The sequence below is a fragment of the Cryptomeria japonica genome, chromosome 6 (genome assembly GCF_030272615.1).
Source record: "Cryptomeria japonica chromosome 6, Sugi_1.0, whole genome shotgun sequence".
Lineage (NCBI taxonomy): Eukaryota > Viridiplantae > Streptophyta > Pinopsida > Cupressales > Cupressaceae > Cryptomeria > Cryptomeria japonica.
Genome location: NC_081410.1, coordinates 306,578,431 through 306,603,642, shown reverse-complemented (window position 1 = coordinate 306,603,642; position 25,212 = coordinate 306,578,431). Strand labels below are relative to the sequence as shown.

General features: G+C 36.2%; 1 protein-coding gene across 4 annotated transcripts in view; it reads right to left on the bottom strand.

The window, feature by feature from the left end:
• Positions 1 to 25,212, bottom strand: part of LOC131043753 (endoribonuclease YBEY, chloroplastic) — a 178,448-nt gene that overhangs the window by 95,718 nt on the left and 57,518 nt on the right. For all 4 annotated transcript variants that reach the window (XM_057976986.2, XM_057977010.2, XM_057977016.2 and 1 more), the window contains exons 2-7: positions 14,537 to 14,788; positions 14,350 to 14,445; positions 14,032 to 14,214; positions 13,817 to 13,913; positions 13,542 to 13,642; positions 13,246 to 13,338 (exon numbers count right to left, since the gene is read on the bottom strand). In XM_057976986.2, coding sequence (XP_057832969.2) covers positions 13,246 to 13,338; positions 13,542 to 13,642; positions 13,817 to 13,913; positions 14,032 to 14,214; positions 14,350 to 14,445; positions 14,537 to 14,788 — 822 coding nt within the window. The remainder of the gene's footprint in view (positions 1 to 13,245; positions 13,339 to 13,541; positions 13,643 to 13,816; positions 13,914 to 14,031; positions 14,215 to 14,349; positions 14,446 to 14,536; positions 14,789 to 25,212) is intronic.

Below are 25,212 nucleotides of genomic sequence, written 5' to 3'. Positions count from 1 at the left end.
TCCAAACCCTAGCCGCCATAGCTAAGTGCTCAGAAGAAACTTCAAATGCTCAATATCAATGAATAAGGTCTAATTTCATCTTGGCTGCCTAAATACCCAAAAGGTATGATTTTTGGCAATTAGGTTTTTAAAAATCATAACTTGCTTTTAGGGTTCCCAACTTAACCCTAAAAGGGACGCCCAACTTAGGAGATATTAAATTTTCACTTAAATAAATTTAAGTGATGCACTTCATGATTTTAATTTAATATTTCATTAAAACATTAATTGCCTACGAGAACCACTTAAAAATTCACATCTCCCTTATTATTGCTCAGAAACAGAATCCGTCAGAAGCTGGGGCCACAGTTTGCCATGCCAATGAAAATAGGACCATGTCTATTTTTAGCATTTTTTTCCTAAAAAATAGGAAATCAAAGATGTCAAAAACTGATGAAACGAAGACCAGAACTGAACTCAACACTGAACTAGAACAAATAGACTGACTACCCCTCAAGACACTGCATCATTGGCCCCCTTATCCATACCCTGTTAGCCTACAAGGGTCCAAAAATAGGCTAACTCCTCAAACCACCGTCCATGACTAGGATGGGGACATTACATATGTCGGGTCACGACATGTGGATAAGCTCGTTGGTGTGATGTGATTATGCTGGGATCACAAAGGGACTTACATTGAATTGTTGAAAGCTTGAATCGTTGGAACTCGATCATTTGATGTTGCAATCTTGTGATGCTTTTTGTACTAAACTAACTTGAGTTGAAAAAAGGGCAAAAGATGAAAGGTTGAGAGAGTATATTCTAAGACCAAGAATGTAAGAAAAATAGGTGAATGATTAAAGGGAATCCTACTGGGCTAGGTCTCACCATCAAATTGAACAATTTGACACAAACTCAGTGCAATCTTCTAAGGTGCGATTCAAAGATGTTCAAATCATTAGCATCAAATATTGATCACCATTCAAGTTAATGTATAAACAATGGATGCATAACAATTTGAAGTTAAGCTCATATCATTCTAGTTGACTACACAAGGCACACTTACAATCAGCATGAGGCTAGTGGTATGGACTAAACGGATTCCACACAAATGCATTCAACAATCTCCTCCACTCAATCTAATCAACATGAAAGCAAATTGAGAAGTAAAGATCATGCAAGTTGTTGAAATATCAAATCAAATTCACCATAACTTCAATGAAATCAATTGCTCTTTACAACAAGGTTTGGCAGCCATCTTTGCCTTCTAATCTAACTTCTATTCTAATTGCTATTCACTATTCTATTCCTCTATTCTATTACTATTCTCTTACTATTATTCTATCACTCTTAACCTTTACAAATGAAGAGATTGAGCTTTATATAAAGAGCTCTTTACAATGAATGGCCAGGATCCAACCCAAGCAATGGCTAAGATTTTACAATGAAAACCCTAATTAGGGTTTGTTACAACAAACTCAATTCTGGCCAATGAAATAATTACAACATTTTGCCACATGTCATCTCTGGATTATTTGACCAATAAATAATAAGGGTAGGTGCCTCGAAGTCCATGACATCACAGGCAAGCTTGATTCATTGAATCCGGACATGTTGATGTGGAACTTCTTTGATTGGTGGAGATAGTGACTGGGATGCTGACTACGATATCACTTTAACTTGCACTTGTAGACTTGATTCATCATCATGAATGAATATCAATATCCAACTTCAACGGTGATGATGATGATCTTCTAACTTTGATTAACTCTTCTAAAACTATCCTCTTGAATACCTTAATCATGGAAGCGCAAGGTATAGATTTTGTCTTCCTCTTAGTTTTTGAAGTATCGATGTTGCCTTGGAATGAACTCTTGATGTCACAACAGCTTCTCTCCTTTGGAGTTCCTTCTTTGTGACTCCCTTCATGTTGTTGGTGTTGTGGATCATGTCCTTGTGTAGGTGAATGCTTCTTGTGTAATCACCTTCTTGTGCTTGTTTATGAAGTTCCCTTGAGGTTATCTTCCTTGTATCTTGATCTTGATGTTGAAGTTTGCTCCTTGCGAGACTTGTTTCAATCCTCCTCCAACGTGATCCCCTTGATTTTTTCTTCATCTCCTACAAAACAAACAAATGAGTATCAAACACACATGATATATAACCTCTATAATCTCTTAATTTGACATAATTTCTGATTTTATGTGATTTGCCGGTTTGATAAGAGCATTTAGAGAGAATTCACCTTCATGAAGGAGCACTTGAAGTTGAGGTCGCTCTAAGGAAGGAGAGCATGAAGTTCGCTGCAACCTTGATGCTCATGAAGTGATCTTCAAACTTGTCATCGAACTTGCTTTCACTCATTTCCCTTCATTCTATGGGTTCTAACATTGAGTCTTTCAACCATTTATTGATGAAAACATGACAAACTAAACTTAGGGAAGGTCTCTATAGGAATTTCGCTCTGGGAGTGGAGCACATGAAGTTCGCTCCAAGATGGGTGCACATGAAGTAACCCTCTAACTTGCCCTTCATCATCTCAAATTTAAAATTGTTCTCTTCTAAGCATGTTAAGACGTCAAATCAGCTCAAGGGAATGATCTATAGGCAATTTTGCATCTTATCTTGGGTAAATGAAGCAAATTCGCTCCAAGGTTCCTGCACATGAAGTTCGCTCTAAATTGCATTCACATGAAGTTTTCTCCAATTGCCTTGCACATGAAGTTCGCTCCAATTTGCAAGCACTTGAAGTGAATTTCAAGTCAAAATTGAACTCGCCCTCAATCACTTCATTGTTTCAACAATTCAATCCTTAGGTTTTTCCAACCTTCAATCATGAAAACATGTCAAACTTACCTCATGGAAGACCTAAAAGGAAAATTTGCTCCTATCAAAGAGCAGATGAACTGGAATTCGCTCCTCTAGAGGAGCACTTGAAGTTACTTTAAAATCAACACTCTAATTCTTCTTTGCTCACTTACACTCACTTTCTCAACTTCAAAACGTCATAGCATGCTCAACATGAGGTCTTAGGAGGAATTTCGCTCTGAGACTTGAGCACATGAAGTTGGCTCCACAAGGTGTGCAATTGAAGTTTGCTCTAAGAAAGGTGCACCTGAAGTGGATTTCACTTGACACTTAGTGTTGGCTCGCTCACTCTCCTTCATTCCTTCCATTTGAGTTTGTTGAAACTAGGCTCATGGTGCATTCTAGAAACAATTGCGCTCTCAACGAAGGGCATTTGAACTGAATTTCGCTCCTCAAGAGGAGCACTTGAAGTTTTCGCCCTCAACCTTGAGCACTTGAAGTAGCCTTCAATTTAAGTCTTGCTCATCTTTTATCCATTTTGACAATTCAAATACATTGAGTCATGCTCATTCAAGTCTTGAGGTAAATTTGCCCCAAGGGAAGAGCACAGGAAGACGTATGAATGAGCGCTCGAAGATGTATTCGCTTTTGAGAGGAAGCAAGGGAAATCTTCATGTACTTAGTCAACCACTTACTCATCTCATAACTCTTCATTTCACACATCACACAAGGCTATGTTTCTGACTCCTGGCTTCTTGACCATCTATACCTCTTCAATGCAAAGGCTAATAGCAAAGGACTCTAACACTACCCTGGAAAGCAGAAGAAAAAAAACAGTGGGGGTCCCCATTTGCAATAGGGCGATGTGTGAATACCTCACAACACATCTTCTTCAATAACTCTCTTAGGGACAATACTGTTGAGACTGTACCTATGACCATTCATATTAGAACCAATATCCTCCGAGGAGAAAAGGTTATGGTAGAATAAAGCAAAAGCTCTAAGAATGTCTCCCTAATCTGAGATGTCAACCCCATCCACACACATGTTGTTCATACGCTCCCTGGCTTCCTTGCTCCTGAGAATCTGGAAAAAGAATCTTGCTCCCTTATCACCATGATCCATCCAGTTCATTCTAGCCTTAACTTTTGGACCACAAATTTTCTGGTTTTGAAGCCTCCTCAAATCATCTTTAGCCACTTTAAGTCTGTTAGAAGCCTCAATATTAGCAGGCTGCAATTGTAATATTCCTTCAGCAGCAACCATAGTTTCATGCATTTCAGTTTCCAGCTTCCTGTCATCTAGAGCCTTCTTCTTTCCCACAGTTTGGAAAAGCAATTTCCATCTCTCAACATTTTGATTCCATCTATCAATATTACTGGAAAAATTGGAGTACCAGCAGTTGTATTGCCTAATGATGAATGCGACAAATATTGCATCTTCATCTTCCAAAAGATTGGTGTTGAGAGAGAAAGCATCTCTCACAATCTGGGGGGTATGGGAGGAGGAATTAAAGCAGAAGGAGGCAAAGATGGGATGATGATCCGACAATGTACAAGGTATAACTTTAACACCACCACCCTTCTCATCATGCAAAATGCAAAAAAAATCTTTGTTGAAGTAAAACCTGTCCAACCTGCAATATATAATTTTCTTGCCCTGCTGGAAATTGCACTATACCAAATATCATTGTGCTCTTTCAACTTCCCTGCCAGAGGATCAACCACTCTAAGTTTATTGGTCAGCCTCTACCAGAAGAACCTTTCATTGGGTTTCCATTCAAATTTACTTCCACCAGTCTTATCTTGGGGATGTTCAATCATGTTGAAATCCCCACCAAAAATCCAAGGGATATCCTCTAGTTGAGCCAGCCACCTCCACAATTCAATACACTCCCTATGATCATTAGGGGCATAGACAGATGCAACCCCAAAGTTTTGATTTTTGTAATTCAAAATGACCCAAACAACTCTATTGCATGGGGAGCAACCCCATTGCCTAACAAAGTTGGCCCATTTTTTGGACACCATAATGGCAGCTCCCCCTTTACCTTTGGAGTGGTTAGTCACAGTGGGCAGCCTCTCTCCATATGCATTTCAAATTGATATCAAGGGCAAATTGGACTGCCTTAATTTCGTGCAAGAGTAAAAAGCCCACATTCTTTTTCATTCTTAGGAATCTTTTTATGACATACTTCCTGTCCGGGGATTCTAATCCCCTTACATTCCAAGAGATACAGTTCAGGTCCATAAGTCAGATTAGGGAGAGATATCCATTGGGGCCTTAAAAGATTTGTAACAATTAGGCAACTGTCCTTTCGGCTCCAAAATGTCATGTTTTTTATTAATGGATCCAATAGGTCGGCCTCTCTTCTTTTTGAATTCAAAGGGCTGATCTGCCCCAAGAGAGGGAGTCAGAGGTTTTTTACCCCTTTTACCATGTTTCTTTCTTTTGGCCACTGCCTTTCTATAGCCAATATCTGCCATAGCATTTTCAATCACATCATTCACATCAAGACATTTGTAAGGCACAATGGCCCATCTTTCCCAATCCTCATGTTTGTCTAATCATGGGCCAACAATATCAGTATCCTCACCCATCAATTCATGGTCCTCTCTATCAAGGGTGTGAGAATCTTCCTGAGAATCCAAAGCAACAACACTCTCAGTTTTCAAGGGAAACCTAAAGGGGGGAGTGTCTGAGGGTTCAGTGGAAATGATAACATCTACAAGTGGTGTCCCTAGGTTATATGCCTTCTTAATGATAAACATGTTTTCATCGAAGTCTTTAATACACTGATCACATCCTGAGGGAGACAAATCGGCACCTCCCCTCAAGACAGTCCCCTTGCTATGTTCCTCCTCAACACCATTAGTGTTAGTGCTCTTGATGCCCGAGATTCCTCTCACATCCTTGGTGGAGGGACTGAGATTATTATTACCACTGCTCTCCTTATCCTTGAGACCATTATTAATCATATTTTCAATTATTTTCCTAATAGCGGCAATGCTATTGAGCTTCATAAGAGCCAATTGTTGGGCATTGAGTGAACGAGGCACATAACCTCCAAAGGGGAGGGAGACCGACAAGGGAAGTGGTAGATCATGAGGCAGAGGCAAGGAATGCAAGCTTGGGGAGGAGTTTAAAGAAATGATAGAAGGAGAAGGAGGATTACTGATAGCAATTGATCCAAGACGAGAGGGGAGAGATAGGGAGGGAGGGGGGTTGATATTCTTCGGGTCAACAGAAGGATCCGGCGAGGGAACTGCAGAGGGGGAGGACAAATCAGAGGTGGAAGGAGCAAATCTTTTCTTACTCAGAAGGGGGCAATTTCACCTAACATGTCCTTCCATTTTGCACAAAAAACAAGCATGAATGCCTCCCAAGTATTTCATAGGGCAAGAGAAGGAATCATCTCCCATATCAACAACTAATTCATTTGGCAGATCTTTCCCAGGGTGGATGGCAACCGATAATCTCGCATCAAGGTGCAGAAGAAGAGAAGGGGAATTGTCCATCCTTAGGACTTCTCCAAGATTTTCCAAGGCCTTGGGCAGGAAATGCCAAAAATATAGAGGTACATTATGGCCAAAACTTCGTCTTTGTTGGCATACAGCGACCAACTCATAGCCCTAAAACAGCATTTCCCTATATTCCAAAATTGTTTTCTAAGAGCTTCATCTTGGTAATTAGGGTTTCTAAAAAAAATAATGAGCAATCCCTTTTGAACCATTCGACAAAAGGAACTAGCAAACCCTAATTTTTAACCCAAATACTTTGCAACCAATTATTGATATAAATACGAGCCAGCAATAAATTAACATCCAAAGCAACAAGAAAGATTGCAGTCTTCCTAAGTCAATTTTCTCTTCTACAATCGCTTGAGCCATCAGTTTATTAGGAAAGACAGTAAGGGTCAGACCCTTTACCTCTTCCATCTTCGCAGAGTTCGGATGGGGGAGTCTCACGCAGGACGAAAGCGACATCACCTGGTAGAGTCGAGCGGTCGACCAAGGCTTGCTTGAAAGTTTTGTCTCCCACGCTGGATTGAGAACCTTCGGGCGAAGTTTGATCCATTAAAACGTCTCAAAACCCACCGCAATGAAGCAACAATAACTGCAAAGGGTATGGCTGACATGGGGAGACCCAAAGGCTAAACTAACGCTTGAGTTGAGAAATTGCTCTCTTGAGCAAATCTAGCCCTCAACACGCGCGGCCGGACAGCACTTATAGAGCCCTCTCGAAAGCTTTTTTCCAAACTCCCCCTAAAGCAAAAAATCTATTAAGATTACATTATTATTATTATAATATTGTATCATTATATTATTATTATATTAGATTGAGATATTTACAAAGTTAACTGATTGCAAGATGGAAATAGACAAAATTGATTTCAGTTAAACTCAAGGTGAATGGTAGTTGAGGTTAAAATAAATAAAAATATTTTTTTGCTTTTCATGCATTTAACTGTCACAAATATGTCAAATTGAATGCTTCTAGATTTTACTGACAAATGTTTTTGTATCCATTATGTGAGTGTAATACACCGAGATAATTACAAAGTTAACTGATTGCATGATGGAGACAGACATAATTGATTGATCATTAAACTCAAAGTGGGTGGTAGTTGAGAGGAGAAAATAAATAAAATATTTATTTTGCTTTTCATGTATTTAAGTGTCACAAACAAGTCAAGTTAAATGCTTCTAGTTTTTATTGACAAATCTTTTTGCATCCATTACGTGTGTTTAATACTCCTTTGGCGTAAATATGAATTTAATAACAATAATAATAATTTTATAATAATAATATTATAATAAAGATATTGAAATGGGATTATCATTAAGGATAATATTGATAATAATGTAATAACAATAATAAGAATATAAAAATAATAACAATGTTATTATAAAAAAATAATAATACAATTAGTATAATGATAGAAAATGAATGTAATGATAATTTGAATATAATAATATATTAATTATAATATAATACAGTAATATCAATATAATACATTAATAATAATATAATATAAACATAATACAAATAATATAATATAATTAAAATATAATAACAGTAATACTATAATAATTTATTAGATTGAACTTTTTTACTATTTTAATACAAAGAATAGTGCTTCCTAAAGCCAATTGAAAAATAATTTTAGGGTTTTCATTATTTTTAGGTTGGAGTTAGGGTTTTGAGTATAATATTTTAAAATTAGAATTATATTATAATATACAAATATAATAATAATAATAATCATATAATAATGTATCTTTAATGGGTGGGACAATGTTGAGGTTCTTTCTGGCTTCTAGGGTTTTTGTAGATTTGAGCTACTACGGAGTTGTCCATCAAAAATGGTGATAACCTTTTGCTGGTTCATTTTCTACAATTCAAGATTCCTCATGAGGTTTAGGGCAAAGTTAGCATGAGTTTTTTGTAGCAAGGTTTTATACTCTCAAGGGCGGTTCTATGCAGACGAATGGTAATCATTGTGGCCCCCTTCACAATAGTGGCTTCTTTGATTGGAGGAAGGTGTGTCACATTTCGCAAAAGAATATGGAGCAAGAGAGTAAGTGGAGGAATTTGAGGGCTGGAGTCAGTTGGCATGGGGGCTCCAAATGTGCTAGTTTGCCCTTTTCTTGGAGTGAACCAACAACAAAAAGACCAACAGTGAGTCTAAATGCTAAGACAGCCAAAGAAGTGTATGAGAATGAACAATATTTTGCTGAGATGGCTTTGATAGGGAGGTTTCAAGATTTTTGGCCGAGTCTGAGAGAACTACACAAGTGGATGACAGAGTTATGGAGCCCCATTTTGGTGGGGAATGTGTAGATAATCTATCCAAGTGCCCATGGATTTCTATGGTGTTGTTTGATGTCCTAGAGGATAGGAACAAAATCCTTTGCAAGTATCTCTAGAGCTAGGAGGAGAAAGACACACTCTTGTTGAAACCATGGTATCCAGCATTTAACCCAACTACTGAATCATTTGGTAGGATACCGATTTGGGTTAGACTTCCAAATTTGTCATTACGATTTTGGTTTGAATCTTTCTTTAAACCTAAAGGAAATACATTGGGTAAATATTTGGGGGTGGATGAGGGGTCCCTAGAGTATATGCATACCACCTATGCACATGCCTTAGTAGAAATGGATTTGACAAAGGCTCCTCCTATAGATTTAGCTTTGAAATCTGAGAAGGGGATTTGGGTGCATATGCTAGATTACAAAGGTATCCCATTTAGGATTAGAAGATAACAGGGCATATGACAACTATATGTACCAAGCAGAAAACAAACAAAAAGGCTACTTGGTGGAGAGAGGTTTCCCCCCACCATTATTCAAAGGAGAAGGAAGTGGCTAACATTCAGAAAAAGTACAAAGAAAAGAAAGCTAAAAAAATTGATAAGGAAAAGGAGTGTCTAGATGCTATGAGAAAGGAAACCAACAAAGCCAATAAGGATATGCAGAGTGCAGATCCTTCAATCTCTAAAACCACAAAGGGATTGATGACAAGCAACAAGGACAACCATCACTCAGGGTACAGATTTGCAGTAGATACAAATGGTAGTCATGCGAGCTCACACAATGGAGTGGGGGGGAATAAGGCTACAGCAAGGGAATCAACTATGGAGTCTCAAGGGGAAACTGTGCAGGAGGAAGGTTGGCAAGAAGTGAAGGGAAGAGGGAGAAGAGAGCAATGAATAAGGGTACCCTTAATTTGATGCTTGGATCACATGACAAGTGTGGAGCTAAGCAAAAGATATGAACAGGCAACCTATTGAGAGGTCCTTGCATTGTGGTGTTTCGTAATTTGGGAGGTGGCTCCCTGGTTGTAGCCCCACTTGGTTCGAGCCAATTTCAAAACCTGGATATAATAAATTCAAAAACCTTTTACTGATCAAAAAAAAAAATCATATAATATTGATATAATAATAATATTTAATATAATTTTATAATAAATTTATTAATTATAAACTTATTATTATGTTCGTAATATTCAATATTAAAATAGTATAATATATATAAATAAATAAATATAAAATATATATTATTAATATATCTATTAGTTATAATATTAGATTTAGATCTATAAAATTAAAAATAATTTAACTCTTATAATAGTTTAAATATAATTAAACCATATCACTAGCCTTATATTTTTATATCTAATGTTAATAATCTTAACTCTAACACGAACCCTAAACCTTAAACCATACTACATTAATCTATATTGTTAGGGTTCACAAATAAACCTAAATATATATCACAATTTCTTATGTTATTAGAGTTATAACTATATTTCTAACATCAACCCCAACTATAATACTAACCCTAACATTATTTGTGGCCCCAACATTAACACTAACTGTAATTGTAACCGTAACCCTGAAATTAACACTAATTCTAAGTCTACCATTATATAATATATATAGGTTTAGGGTTAACTTAGTGTTACCTCTATTTAGATTTACATTTATACTAGAGTTTGTCTTATAATATTTATTTCTAAAAACAAAATCTCCATATAATTATTAATTTATTTTAAAATTATGTTATTATTATAATGCATTATTATGCTAATATTATTAGTATTTTCCTTCTCAACAAAAGTGTCTCCTTCGCATTTAAAGAATATATATTTTCGATTTTAAAAAAAAAACTTTTAATTTGTTATTTTTCATTATTATTTTCTAATTTTTTTCATTTTATATTATTTTTTGTTATTTTATCTATATAATTATTAATTTTATTTTTTTATATAGGAATAAATAAATTTAGATTAACTCTATATAAATAGATATTTAAATATAAATATAATTATTTCAAATTGGTTTACAAGTTCGTATACATGGAAAAAAAAAAAGGAAAAAAATTACTACTTATATAAAAAAATTCAAAGAAAAAAAATAATGACAAATATCAAATGACAAATAACAAATTAAAACTTCCAATATATGATTTTGAAAGATATTTATCCGTTTATATAGATTTCTTAAAGATATATATGCTAGTTATATAAATTTATTTTTAACTCTCCTTATCATGGTCGACCTTAATTATATAGTGATCGCCCTTTCTATATTGATGCATTTGACTTATAAAAACCCTAGGTCATCTCCTCAACGAAATTAATCCAAGTTGGCCTCCTTTATTGAAATGCAATTATTTTATTATCTTCTTTCTTGGTCGGCCCTGCTCACCTGAGTTTATGGCTGTGACCTTATTTATATGGCTGTAATTTCCCTTATTGATGGGGACATGACAGTGTGAATTAAGGATTTTATAATGTATACGTCAATATGGCAAATGCCTTATTAATGTTATCATATGAAAATTTTATATTTCTGAAATTTTACCCATTTTTTATATAGCCATTCCCTTTGTTGTCCCCTGCCGTCCCCAAAAATGGCTTCAAAAAAACCCGTCCCAAAAACATATTCCCCCATCCCTTGCTGTCCCTATTCCAGAAACTTGATGGAACATAGATTAATACCAAATACTATTACCTCAAGATATTGCTTATGTTCAAGGACGTGCAGAACATGTTAGAAGGTTCAGATAATAGATGCCACGTACATTATGTATACTATTTATATGTTGTGCACTTGCTCAACATTCAGGGTGCATACAGATTCTTAGGATTTATTGATTCCTGTCCATTCGTTACTTTTTATACAACATATCATTTTTATGCAAAACAATATCAAATATTCTGTGTCAACATGAAAAAGAATTTAATAATGATCCCGTTACAGTATATATGAAAGGTCTTAATTCTAAATAAAGATTTAATTACAACAAAACTATTTCGGGCAATTAGAATAACAATTGTCTTTCTTAAAAAACTATTATATTTTAGAGACAGCAGTCAATAATTTACAATTGCACATACAACACACCCTCATATTAGCAGGTTTCCCAGGTTTATTTAACAGTTATCAGTGATCACAGTCTATGGACTCCAGGATGCTGCAACATATCTTGCTTCAGATTAGATCTAGCTCTTGGTTTGTTAATTATGCATTGCCCATGCTTTCTTCAAGACAGAAAGCATGATACAACAAAAGTGATGATGTAAAAGGTGGCACAAACAATCCAAGAAAGTGAAGGAATTTTATTTACTTTTCAATTAAATGAGAGGAAAAAACAACTATGAATTCATGGATGTTGAAGGCTAAGAAAAATGGAGTAGACAGCCAACATATAACAATGGATAGAAGAAAGGGATGATGGATGAAAAAGATGAATAGGTTATAATAACAGTAATGGTAAAATATTATATTAGGAGTACTTGGTATCTGGTCACAATTAATGTTTTTGCATAGTCCTATAAACTCAATACTTCCTCGCTGAAGGTTGCATCAATGCGAATAGTCATTAAGTACCATAACATCAACTAAAACACTAATTACAACAAGAACCATTACCATGATATAAGTATTCATATGCATGTTGAGTTAAAATAAGATATGAAATATGAAAAGCATGGCACATCGTATATAAATAAAAGAATTCATACAAGTAATGCTAATAACCTCATTGCAGTCAAGTTAGTTTCTATCCAACTTGAGAAAATTCTGAGGAAGTTTTGACCAGTTTTAATTCCTTTTTTCCTTCCAATTCTAACCCAACAACCAACACACAAAAGTTTTCAAATTATCAGACCAATAAATGATAAAATTCCCAGCCTGATATGTAAAATATAAAAAGAAAAACATCATGTCAAAAAGAGCAACAAAACCATAAAAACATGCAGAGGAAAAGGAATTGATTGGTTTTCTCCTATTAGAGTTTCCTTTTCCATTTCCACCGTTATTTGCTTCTATACGCTGATTTCATGTCATTGGCACCAGGTGTCTACTCAAGTTTTCAGCTGCACAGGACTTTAGTCAACCTTATTCCAAGAAAACAATTTACCACTTTTCTCAAACCCATTACTGATCCTTGGTGCACCATAGTTTTCTATCAAATTTCATATCAGTGTGTGCTACTGCTAACAATGGCACAGACATCAAAATTTTCTAAAGTGAATTAGAGGCTTTCCACTTCTACTCAAGCAAGATGCTTAAAAGAAATTGAAAGGGATTTTTTTCAGTGCCATTTCCAACATACAAACTGACCTCATACTTGCCCCATCATGAATTCATATATATGATAGACAGTCACTAGCTTCCAACAATGACAAAAATAACCATACTATGAAACAGTAAAACTCATTTTATTTGTATAGTCAAATTTCAGTAAGATATAGCATACACAAATAAAGACAAAATTAGGATTCAAAATGTTAGTTTTTTCCACAGTATGACAGGTACAATGTTTCCTTCCCATATCATACGTTCAAGTTCACCTATCAGTACCCTGTTATTAAATTCAAATCTGTTTCAAGGTGCGCATATTGAAAGAATTAATGGAAAAACACATTTCCTGAGATAATGTACTCAACCTGTAAGAAAACCCCAGGAGAACTTTTTGAAATAATACCATCTTCTCCAGCTAAATCTACCAATTGTAGAGCACTCATTGCAGCAGGACGTGCCTGTTGAACAAACAAAAGTAGAATGTCTGAATAATCTGAGAAAGCATATTTACAACTGAAAAATATGTTTGAAAAAGAATGGTTCTCTAAGACACCCGTGAAGGTAATAACAGATCAAACATGCATCAGAATTCATACAGATTTTGTATATGAGATATTCTAAGTGCGTGAGATGTATTATAGGGTAACCCATGCGTGTGCACCTTGCCTGTAGCAATAATGATTTTCACTCCCCTTGAATTTGCCTCTCTAAGAGCTTCTGCTGTCCTTGGACTTACTAAGCTTTTGCTATTCAATAACGTGCCTGCTCCAAGAAAGACATAATTTATAAAAGACAAAAACATCTTAAGTAACTGCAATCACTAACTAGAGAAAAAAAACAGGGAATTTAACTTATTTGCTCTTATCAAAATTCTTCAAACATAGGTGAATGAATTAATGCCTAGACAAATGTATGTAAAATAGATAGGCATCTTACCATCCATATCACAGAACAGATATTTAAATTTGGGCTTGTAAGATCGCATGATTTTTTCTTTCTCAGTCTTAATATCTTGATCTGCCCAACCATCAAACTGCCAATTCCCTTGGTAATTTTGTAATTGTCAATTCTTAATCAAAACTTGAGAAAAAAATCTGAAAATGCTGACAAGAAAGTTGCCAACCATTACCATTAATTACTGATGAGCTTACATTTTCTTTTTCTGACTTGTGTGGTAACCTGCAGTCTTCAAGACTTTCATTAGTAATATGCATTGAGCCTATCCCTTTCCACCCCAGGCATTTCAGAATAATGTCTTTCTCCTTCTCCATCTCTTTTTGAGCCTCCTTGCTTCTTTCATTGTTATATCCTAAAAGATGCAGCATCCCATGTACCTAGACCCAGCATTTAAAATATAAAGCAGATATGAATACATATAAGGATAAGATTGCAAGTCTAGGACCTTCAAAATGAAGAGTCAATATCTGAATCAGCAGCATATTGATAATCAACAATATAAACAAGTTTACCATCAAGATTCGTATTTCATCAAGAAGACTGTGGCCTCTTTCTACTGCCTGCTTGGCAGCTGCATCTACAGAGATAGCAATATCCCCCAACTTTAGCTGTCACACAATAATATAACGTAATTAGTGATCTTCAAAAATCATGATGACCGCATATACAAGGACATGATACTGAAAGATAAGGCCTTACAACAGGAAGTTGGCATCCAGGAATGTGCTGAGACATTGAAATAACATCAGTAGTACAGTCCATATCACGCCACTCTTTGTTCAATTCACGAATGAAATCATTATCACACAGTAATACTGACAGTTCAACCTTCTCAAAACTTCCCACATCCTCTATGGCAGTGTCTCTTGTTTTGGCAGTTGAATCTTTTATGCCATCAAAGGCTACCTTCATTGCCATTGGAACATTGAGATGAAGAAGTTCTGCTATATTCTGTCACAGTAAAGATCAAAAAAATTAGGAAATGGAATTCCAAAACAATTCATCATTAAAACACAATTAAAAACCTTCAAACAAGAAACTAACCATTACCCTTCTACAAACCCAAATCTCATGACAGAGCATATGCCACGAGAAGATTTATGCATATGCATTTATTTGTTGTCATAAAACCAGGAGCTACATCCAACCTGTACCTGCTACTGGCTGGTTTAAATGCCTAACTAATCTGCCATTACCTGCATTTAGTATGTAACTAGTAATCTAGCTACTCAAGACCTTGAATCAAACAAAAATGAAGTGAACAATTTTCTCAACTTACTAGTATCCCAAGCCTCTTTAAACGAAGATACTAAATGTATCATGTTCAGAGGAAAAACCATTGTGCTACAAGGCATGTTAAAATCCTATGACTAAGAATCAAATTGTTTGCTTAGGCTAGAGACCACTGGAGTCAGAAATGTTTAAAAGAAGCACACTGACCAATATTACCACTGTTGAGGATATAAGAAAACTTGGGTAATACTTATATGCAGTAAAAGCAGGACTCCTTTTCTTTTTTTAACTTTTAGAGTGGATGCCACTCAACACCCATTGACCAGCTTCCACATGTCTGTGCTCTTTGAGAGTCGTTCAAAAAATCCAACTCCAATAACATTTTTGACTGCCACTAAATCATCCATCTCACTTTTCCCCACATGAAAGTCTATTTGAAGCAAACATTATTTTATTTTCCAATTGAAAAGCCATTTACCATCTGCAGATAATTTTTTATGTATAATCCACCTTGATTTGCAGAAGATTGGGTATTGAATTGTTCAAACAGATATGAAGGGCAAATCAACAGGTTTTTATCAAAAGCTACATAATATTTGTCTTCTTATTGAAAGAAGTAGTAGATGAGAAAGTTGAAATCAAACCTCCTAGTTTATTTCTTGTTCCCATCTAGGCAATTGCCAATGCCCCATTCCTAGCTATCAATTTGTAGACAACTGTGTATCTATTCCTGAGCCTTTTCTTGTATCCTAGACTTATACCCACACCATGACACATTGAAATCTTATTGTCTTTCTTGTCAAATCTATGGCATTATGCTTCCCTGTTTATTAACTCTTCCTTTACTCCATGTAGTTAGCAGCAGATTACAGAATTCAAATTCAATTTCTTTTGACAGATTTCAAAAATTTCTGATTTTAGATACACAAAATTTCCAGCATGAATAGCAAGTTTTCATTAGAAGCATAACACAGCATTCGTTGCTATAGTTTATATCCTCCAATATCATCCACCAAATGGATCCTTTTATGCATTGACTATCTTTTCAAGTAGCCAAGGTACATCAATTTCTTATCCAGTTTGAGTTAAGTGGATGGATCCCCTTGCTACTTTTGTTTCTTTTTGTCACTACACATTATTACCTCTTTATAAGTAAGTTTCTATCATCAAGAGGGTCAAATTGTAATGTCCCACCCCAGGTGGAACACTGTCACTGCAACCTGCCTGTTAATTTTAGTTTAGTAAACTATATCATCCTGTGTTTTTGGTGGTCTTTCAGAACTAGACAGAAGTTGCAGAAATGCGTTTTGATTTGAGTTTGCAGTTTTCAGAGAAAGAACAATTGAATAGCTTTGCAAGTAAGGAAGCAAACTGAAAATTATTAAGAGATTACAGCCAAGCTTACAATTTCAATCAGGTTGCTGCTGTAAACTATTTCACTAGTTTATAAGACAAAGATGCTATTACAAATAAGAATCTTTCAAATCACAAACACACATACCCGGTAGTTCCTTGTATTAAGTTAGTTAACAGGCTGATTTGAGAGTAAGCACACAACCAAGAAGCTTACTAAGAAAATAAATTACAGTAGCATAAAAATCAGTCTTCTTCTCCAATCTGCTACCACATAAAGGTCTGATATAGGCTCTTGTGTTGGCTAATATACACTGTGACTAGCCCTTGAGTTGGGGCTGTTTAGAAATTCCACAATCCTCGGCTGGTACGGCCTATTATAGGTCTGATTTATGTGTATTCAACTCTTAATGACTGTTGCAACCCTTGTTTACTGATTGTGTGTGTTGGTGAAGTGATTCTGCTAAAGGATAGCAACTAAAAATGGAGTTTGGCCTGGAAATGACCCTCCAAAGTGCTGCAAATGGGGTCGGCTAGGCACACAAGCACCTCACTCAGCCAGCATCAGATAAACTCAAAACAACTGATCCAAATGCCTCTGCTGTAAAGCCTTCTACACACTGGTATGATGTTGTTGATAATAAACTAAACAAAAGATGATACTAAATCGGTATTCATTTGAACTTCTTCTACCTAGAAATGGTACGGCCACACAAGCAGGTAGCTCACTCAGATTTTGCAACAAAAACTCCCAAACCTTGATGCACAATGGAGATCCCTGATCTGAAATCTCTCTTGCCACCCTTTGGAGATGTTTCACCCCTGCAAGTAGTTGAATCTCATGGAGGTTATTGTCCCCACAAGCTGCTGTAATGTCCCCTATTTATACACTGTCAATTCCCAAGAGCAACATCTATGTTACTACCTTTTATCACTATTAATTGAGCATAACTAACTAATTCTTTGTAATATAACTTATGATGCCATTAAAACCATGCCTAAACCCAAACCAATCTGACCCCATTCCCAAAAGAGGGCTTGGCTGCCTAGGGCGCTTGACACCACCTCCTTAATGTAGCCCAGACTACCAAAACTCAGTCCATTCACCCTTGGGGCCCGCAGCCCAGATTTCAGGAGGAGTCCTTTCACCCTTGGGGCTTTCTATTGAAGTGGTTTTACTCTGCCCCTCCGTAGCAGCACCCATCTCCCTTGGGGAATAGAAGGATTAGAATAGATTTATGACTTAGGACAAAGTAATGGCAATATCACTTTGTGCTATTGATGTATATTATGACTGTCATACATATTGCAGTCTATATTAATATTACTATTAAATTCTGCATAAGAATATTATCAGGCTGCATATATTAAGCATACATATTAAGCACATCCCCATGCATACCACCAAGAACAAGGATGTTACTGCATGTAACTTAATAATAGTTCTGATTTGATCACATCAATGGTGATGTCACTAGATGCCTTTGATTCCTTCCCTTTATATCTCTCAATGTGAGGGAGAGGTCACACCTCTTCCTCATGTATGCCCCTTGGCAAGAGACACACCCTTTCACCATCAGCACCCATTGAAAGAGTGAAATTCTTCATTATTTCTTGTTGTCCTCAATTTTTTATTTCAAAAATTGAACTATCACATGGAAATTTTTGTTAAAAAATGAAAAAATTTACTCTATGGCACATTTCCCGAGGCAGAAATTCGCCCCATCCTTGGACTGGATCGATCGTTGATCCATCCCCAAGCTACGTTTTGAATTTCGTCACGTTTTGAGTCCATTTGCTATGTTTTTGCTTCAATGTAGGGGAATTTTTCGATGATTACTAGTAACTGGTAATTTGTTTTTCAAAACCCCCTTGAAGCTTTTAGTCTTGTAGGGGAATTTTTCTCCAATTGCAAGTTTTTTTTGGAAAACTGGTAAAAAGGGTTTTAAAACCCCCTTTACTAGTAGAATGACTTTTAAGTGTTTTGTAAAACTTGTAAATGGGTTTTTAAAACCCCTTTACATGTTTTTATGACTTAAAGTTATTTTTTTATTTTTTTTTAAATAGAACTTGTAAATGGGATTTTAAAATCCCTTTGCATGTTTTAAGTAAAATCACTTGTAAAGGGAATTCTATTTCCCTATTACAAGTAATTTAACTTTTAATTCCTTTTCTAAAACCCGAAATTTGCCTTAGAGGCAAAAATATGAACATTTTGAAAACTTCTTGTTTCATTCCTAAAACCCAAAATTTCTCTCATGCCTTTGCAAACTGATTTGGGTTCGAATTTTTTGGAGGAAAGATAGGGATTCCTTCCAAATGTGGATTTGCTGCAACTTTGAAGGATTCAAACCCTTGTTCTACGCATCTATCAAACTGATTTTTGCCATTTGTCTTCTTCAACGTTTTTTTCTGAATCTTGCATTCATGCCATTTGCCATGGTTTGGAGGTTCAAATCTACCCATTCCTAAGGCGTTTTTGATTCAATCATAAATGCGTTGGATTCCAAACTTCATTCAAGCTATTTTATGCGTATTTTTGGTAATCGATTTGCCAAAAGGGCCCTAAAAACCAGTCACGTTTTTTGCAAGTTTCGCACCTTTCTCATTCAAGGTATGCTTTCAATCCTAAATCGTTTTTGCTTTCTCTTGTATTTAATGATGAATCAAATCATTTTCGAACTACTTCCTTGGCATTTTTCATGGCATTTTTGTAGCAAATCGGTTTTTCTTTGGTCACCATGCGTGGCTAAGTTTCATCCTTTGTGTAAAATCTATTTAAAGGGCATCATCTTCCATGTTGGGTTGATTCTCCAAGTTCGGATCTCTTCTCAACCTTGCAAGGTAATTTTTATTTTTTGTATTTCCTTTTTATTTCTTTCCTTGCATTTCCTTGTTTAGTTTTAGTTTTGTTCATGTTCATATTGGGTTTATGAGAGGAAATTCCCCATTTTACAAAGAAATTTGTAAAGTAAAAGTTGTTCTTCCCCTTTGGAAATTCTCCTTCTTTACTTGCATTCGGAATTTAAAACCCGATTGCAAGTAAGAGGAAAATTTGTTTCTTCCCTTTTTTTTGGACAAAGACTTAACCTTCTTTGATCCAAAAGATCAAGTTTCAAAACAAGAAAGATGTGTTCTTCCCAATTTGCAATCTTCCTAATTTGCAAAGAAATCTGCAAGTGTGAAAAGTTCTACCTCAAAATGTGTTCTTCCCTTTTTGGACAAAGACTTAACCTTCTTTAGTCCAAAAATCAAGTTTCAATGACGAAAAAATCAAGTTCTTCCCAATTTAGGGTTTTGAAATCCGGATTGCAAGTTGAAAGTTCTTCCCATTTTGGCATGACAAAGTTCCAAGTGATCTTCCCGAAATTCATTTTTACCTATCCGCTTCCAATTCCCTCATCCGTACTTATCATCTTCGTCATTTCCCGCATGCCTAAATACCTTTTTTTCGTCCATTCCTTCGATTTTCAGTTTGTAAATAAGTTTGCATTTGGATTTAGAAAACCAATTGCAAATGTGTTCTTCCCAACTTCCAAACTGAAAATTCATTCTCCTTCCATTTATTCATGCTTCGTGTTTTGCAAGTATAATTGCATTCGGAATTTAAAACCCGATTGCATGTTTGTACTTCCCTCTTGTGTACTTGCAAAACATGTTTCAAAACCCGAAATAAGTCAAAAGCTTATTTTTCCACCTCTTATATTTCCTCTCACAAAGCCAAAATACGAAAGTTGAACTTTCCCATTTGGAGGAGTGAAAATGTCTAAAGATACTGACTTTGATGTTGCCTTGATACTCTTGGATTTACATTGCAACATTCCCAGTTGTTTCCAGATGACAGATGTATCATCATCTCCCACTCCAAAAAAGATGAAATACAGGTATGATAAATACCAAAATGAAGTTCCGCAGTCACAGATTTCCTCCTCCCTTGATCATATCAAGGATACTGAGATAGGGCATGTTGACATGTCCGAATTCATACAAAGGATTGAAGATCCGAAGGAGGGTGATATGCAACGGTTGCCGGACAGCCATATCCATCATGCCACATCCTTTCTAGTTGCTGCCCTAGAACCGGAATTTATTCTAGCATGTGCTCATCATTTTGACAAAGAGACATGAGTTATTAAAAATGATGATGGAGAAGTGATCATTCGCCTGGATGCAGAAGCTATAGAGAGGGTTTTCAAAATACCTTCTGAAACCATTTATATAGAGATCTCCAAGCAAAGTGCAGCTGGATACTTTGCCAAAAGGAGAAAGACTGTAAGCGTCATATCAACAAATGGATTCATGAACCTCGCACTGCGCTTACCAGATGGGCAAAGTTATATCGATCTGATTTCAAGAATGAGATCGGTGATACTATTACTCTTCTTAGCCGTATGATGGGATTGGAGCATTCCAATGTTTTTGAACCTTGGATGTACCAATTTATTATGTTAATAAGGCAGTCTCAGCACATCTATTGGGGTGAGATCATCAGTGATGCTTTGTGTGAGCAACTTGCAGTCATCTCTACTACCTTCACCTTCTACATGAATTCATATCTCATGTATATTGCTGCGTCACTTAGACATTTCCCAGGTCTTTCCACCAAGGGTGACCGCATGCTTGTACCGGTTTGGGAATACTATGATCAATTGCCTCTAAGATCAAGTAGGTCTCATTTCAGAAGGGTTCAGGACGCTTTCTTTGGTCATTATTTGTGTCAATTTGACAAGAACCTGAAGAACAAAAGAGTCTCAGATGAAGCATGGGAAAAGGTGAAAGAATATGGTTGTTTGTTTCTCCAATTTCCAACTTTTACCTACATGAGAGTTGGATGCTATGGCAGGCAGCCTTACATGCTCCCACGATACCCAACAGATAAGATTATTCTCATGGAATTGGGAAGGCAGATCATGGTTGTGCATACACATCAATCAGTTAAGCACAAGGTTGGCATGGGTATTTCTTCCAACAACCCATTGAAGATTGGTCAATATTCTCTAATGACTTCAATCAAGGCCAGGGCTATGGAGACTGAGTTGCAGGAAATTAGACTCAAAAGATTCAAACCTAGAGCTGATTTTGATTACCGAGGCATGAAGGAGAAAATCAAGAAGACCTTCATCCATGTACACCGGATAGAAGATATCTGGGTTGATCTCCGTACCGAAAAGGAGATTCGCAAGATGGATTACTACCGACTCACTGCAGAACAAATTGTGGATCTAAACCTCGTGAACGTGCCACAAGGTATGATTGATGATGGCAACATTCTTGATCCTGAGTTTGTCAATCAGAATGTTGATGAGGCTCCACTTCCTTCTATCCACTGGTCCCATAAGGAAGGCACTTCTATCTTGGATAGATTTCAGTCAGTTCTTGCCAATACCAATATCTGGCTTAAGAATAATGGTGTCAAGCTCATTAAGATTCAGGTTGGGAAAGAAGATGATTCTACAGGTCCTCTTGGGCGGAAGTCTGAAATTCAACTAGACAACAAAAAGGTGCATCCTCTTCTAGTACGAGGATTAAATTGCGAGTCAGCCGTGCAATGGTGCTTCCTCCTCAGGAAATAAAAGTTCAAGGCAAGGAGAAGCCACAGTTGGAAATTCATGTGATTGATCCTGAAGCTTCAGAGGAAGAAACTCAATCTGATAATGCTCCTCAGTCGCTTTCTACAGAGTCCCCACATAATTCTCTTTCTTCACTTCCTATTGAGGTACCCATGTTTCCTCCTATGATAGATGTGAGCTATCAATATGCCCCTTCAGTTTCAGAATCTCCACAAAACGTCCTTCCACTTTCAGCAGCAGAACCATCTCAAGGCCATCCTCAGGAAAATTTGTTGAATATCTTTTCGGAAGATCCTTCATATGTACCTGTGTCTGATATTGATACTTCTATGACCTGTTTTGATGAGTTCATGACATCTTCATCACATCCTGTCGTCACTCAGCAGACTATGGTGGCTATCCAGACGGACACTTCTCCCAAGGTCACCACAGTTATTCAAACAAAAACTGCTTCTCCCTCTATCCCAGAATCAGAGTTAATGGCTTTACCTCCATGGCTCAGTTCCTTCACTGCAAAGAGGAAGAAGCAAGTGATCTCACCTGATCCCTTTGACTACCAACAGTTGAAACAATCAAAACCTAAAGCTGTTACGAGGGCAAAGACAGTTTCAAGGGTGACCGTTGATGAAAATCGGATGAGAGTGGCAGAAATTGCTGAACCAATATCAGATAAACCAGTTGAAGAAATGCAAGCAGCTGATTATCGGATCACCAAAGTTCAACTGGGTAAGCAGACTCATGAGGTTGTCAAGCATGATGCTCAACAAACAGTGGCTACATTGGTACAACGGTATGATGAGGTGTTGACCAAGAAAGATCAACTGGAAGTAGAGAATCAAAGACTCATGGCAGCCATCCAAAGTATTACTCAACCTTCAAGTGGAGAAGGCCAAGTACCTATTTCTTCCAGGGTCAGCGAACCAATCCAAGGTATCGAGAGAGCCGCCCAAAAGGTTCAAGCCTTAGACACCTGGGTTGATCAACTGCATGACTTATGTTCACAAGTCATAAGACAGGTATTTGAAACAATGGTTAAATTGGAGATCATTGAAGATAAGTTGAATCAAATCTTGGGTGCTTTCAAACTAAATTTGGAGAAGGTTGAGGGAAATTTAGTTTCTTGGCGAAAGATGCCTCAACATCAGTTGGGCGTTCTTCAGGTGCATGACGTAATTCCTTCCAGAGTCACGTACATTGAATATGAGGAACTTCTGGAGAACAAATCTCTTGTTCTCAAATAACTCATTGAAGAAATTGATGAAACCTTAAAGTTGCGTGAAGCAGTCTTTCAAGATGTTACCTCCCGTTGTAAAAAGGCATCCTACGACATTTTAAATCAAAATGATGAGCTGCTGCCCGAGGAAGAAGTTCTTGCAGATCTGCAACTCAAGATTCATGATGAATGGAGAAGTGAGCGATTCTCAGTCGCTTCCATTCAAATATTGATTAAGTATCAAACTGAGTTGCAGGAAATCCGGTCAGCATTGGAAAAGGGCAATTCCATGCTATGCCAATGCCATGATGTCATCGTAAAAACTAGGGTGGTGGCTATGAACACTCATGAACCAGATCCTGATGAATTGCAGAAAGTTATTCAGAAGTTCGAATTGTTCATATCTTCAAGAGTTGCAACTTAAGTGTTTTTAACACTTGTTGTAAAATTTTAAAATTGTAATTTCAGAATTGTAGTTTCCCTTTCGGCAAGTTTACTAGTAAAAAGCATTTTTGTAATTGCAAGTTGTCATCACTTGCATTTTTGTAATTGCAAGTTAACTCCTTACTTGCACTTTTGTAATTACTTGTAAGGCAACTACAAGTTGTGTCCGATTAGGACTGTAGTTGGAATAAGTCTTAATTAGTTAATGAAGTCATAATTAGTTGTTGAATAGATCTTGGTGGTTGAGGGAATTTCTCAAGTTAGTTAGGATCCTCCCACCTTTTTCTCAAAGCTCCTCTCCTATAAATAGAAGAGAGGGTCCTTTGTAATCTTTATCTTTTGGGAAAGCAAGCAAAAACTCTGCCAAATTTACAGCAAGAAGTCTTTGAGCTTATGTATGTGAATTGAAGGTTTTGAAGAATAATAAAGAAGGATTACTCAAGTTTTCAGTCTTTGAGCTACAAGTTTGAGTTTGATTCTTTTTATTTATTCTATGCAAAGTGTTTCTAAAGGAGATTAGTCCAATCTGATTTGAAGTCTTTGAGCTGCAAGTAGAGAAGATTAATTAAAATAGGAAATCTCTAGAAGGAGCAGCAAGTCTTTGAGCTTGCGTCTATTCTTGAGGAAAAATTATTGTTTGATAAGAAATAGCAGCAAGTCTTTGAGCTTGCATTAGTTCTTGTCTTTGTGTTAAAAGAATAAATTATTCCAGTCTTTGAGCTGTCGTCTTTTATTCATTGTAAAATTTAGTGTAGCAAAGGGTAGATAGGACTTCCAATAGTCAAGTCTTTGAGCTTGATATTGTTGTCCCGTCCCAAAGGAAGTGACGGAAGTCTTTGCGCTTTCAGGAAACTTTATTTCCTTTCTCTCATTTTACTTAAAAGTGGTTACTACTGTTTATATTCAATCGCTATCCTTTTCTGTGAAGAGAAAAGGATATTGTCTTTCTTGAAGAAAGAAAGAAGACTGCTGTACCATCCTATTTTTATTTCAGTTTTAGTTAGATAGGGGGAGCCTTCCCTTAATTAGGAGAGTTTTTACTCGTGTGCTATGGTTGAAACCACAATTTTGTATATTTCCCCAAGTGTACAAAATTTTCAACCAACATTTCTGCCCTTTGAAAGGGACACAACCTTTCATAATCAAATTTGCACTGCTTATTTAAATCAGATCTGCACTTCTAATTTTCAAATTCTCTCCCTCTCAAATGAGGTTCTCTTCTTCATTTTATATTACATTGTTGAGGGAGTCGCAACTTTTCCTTCTATGTCTTTTGTCCTTTCATTTACTTAATTAATTTTTAACTATTCATTTTTAATTATAATTAATTATTTTCATTTTGACAGCATAATATTGTAATAATAATATTATATTATATTGATTTGTATTGTGAAACTTAATTTTTTCTGATTATCATTATTAATTTTTTCTGATTTAGAAGACTGTTTATCTTAATTATTTTATATATTAATTCGCATTACATGTCAGATATTTCTGGCTTATATTACTGTTTATATTGCTTAAAATAGACAACATATATACTTAATGAGGGCATCATTATT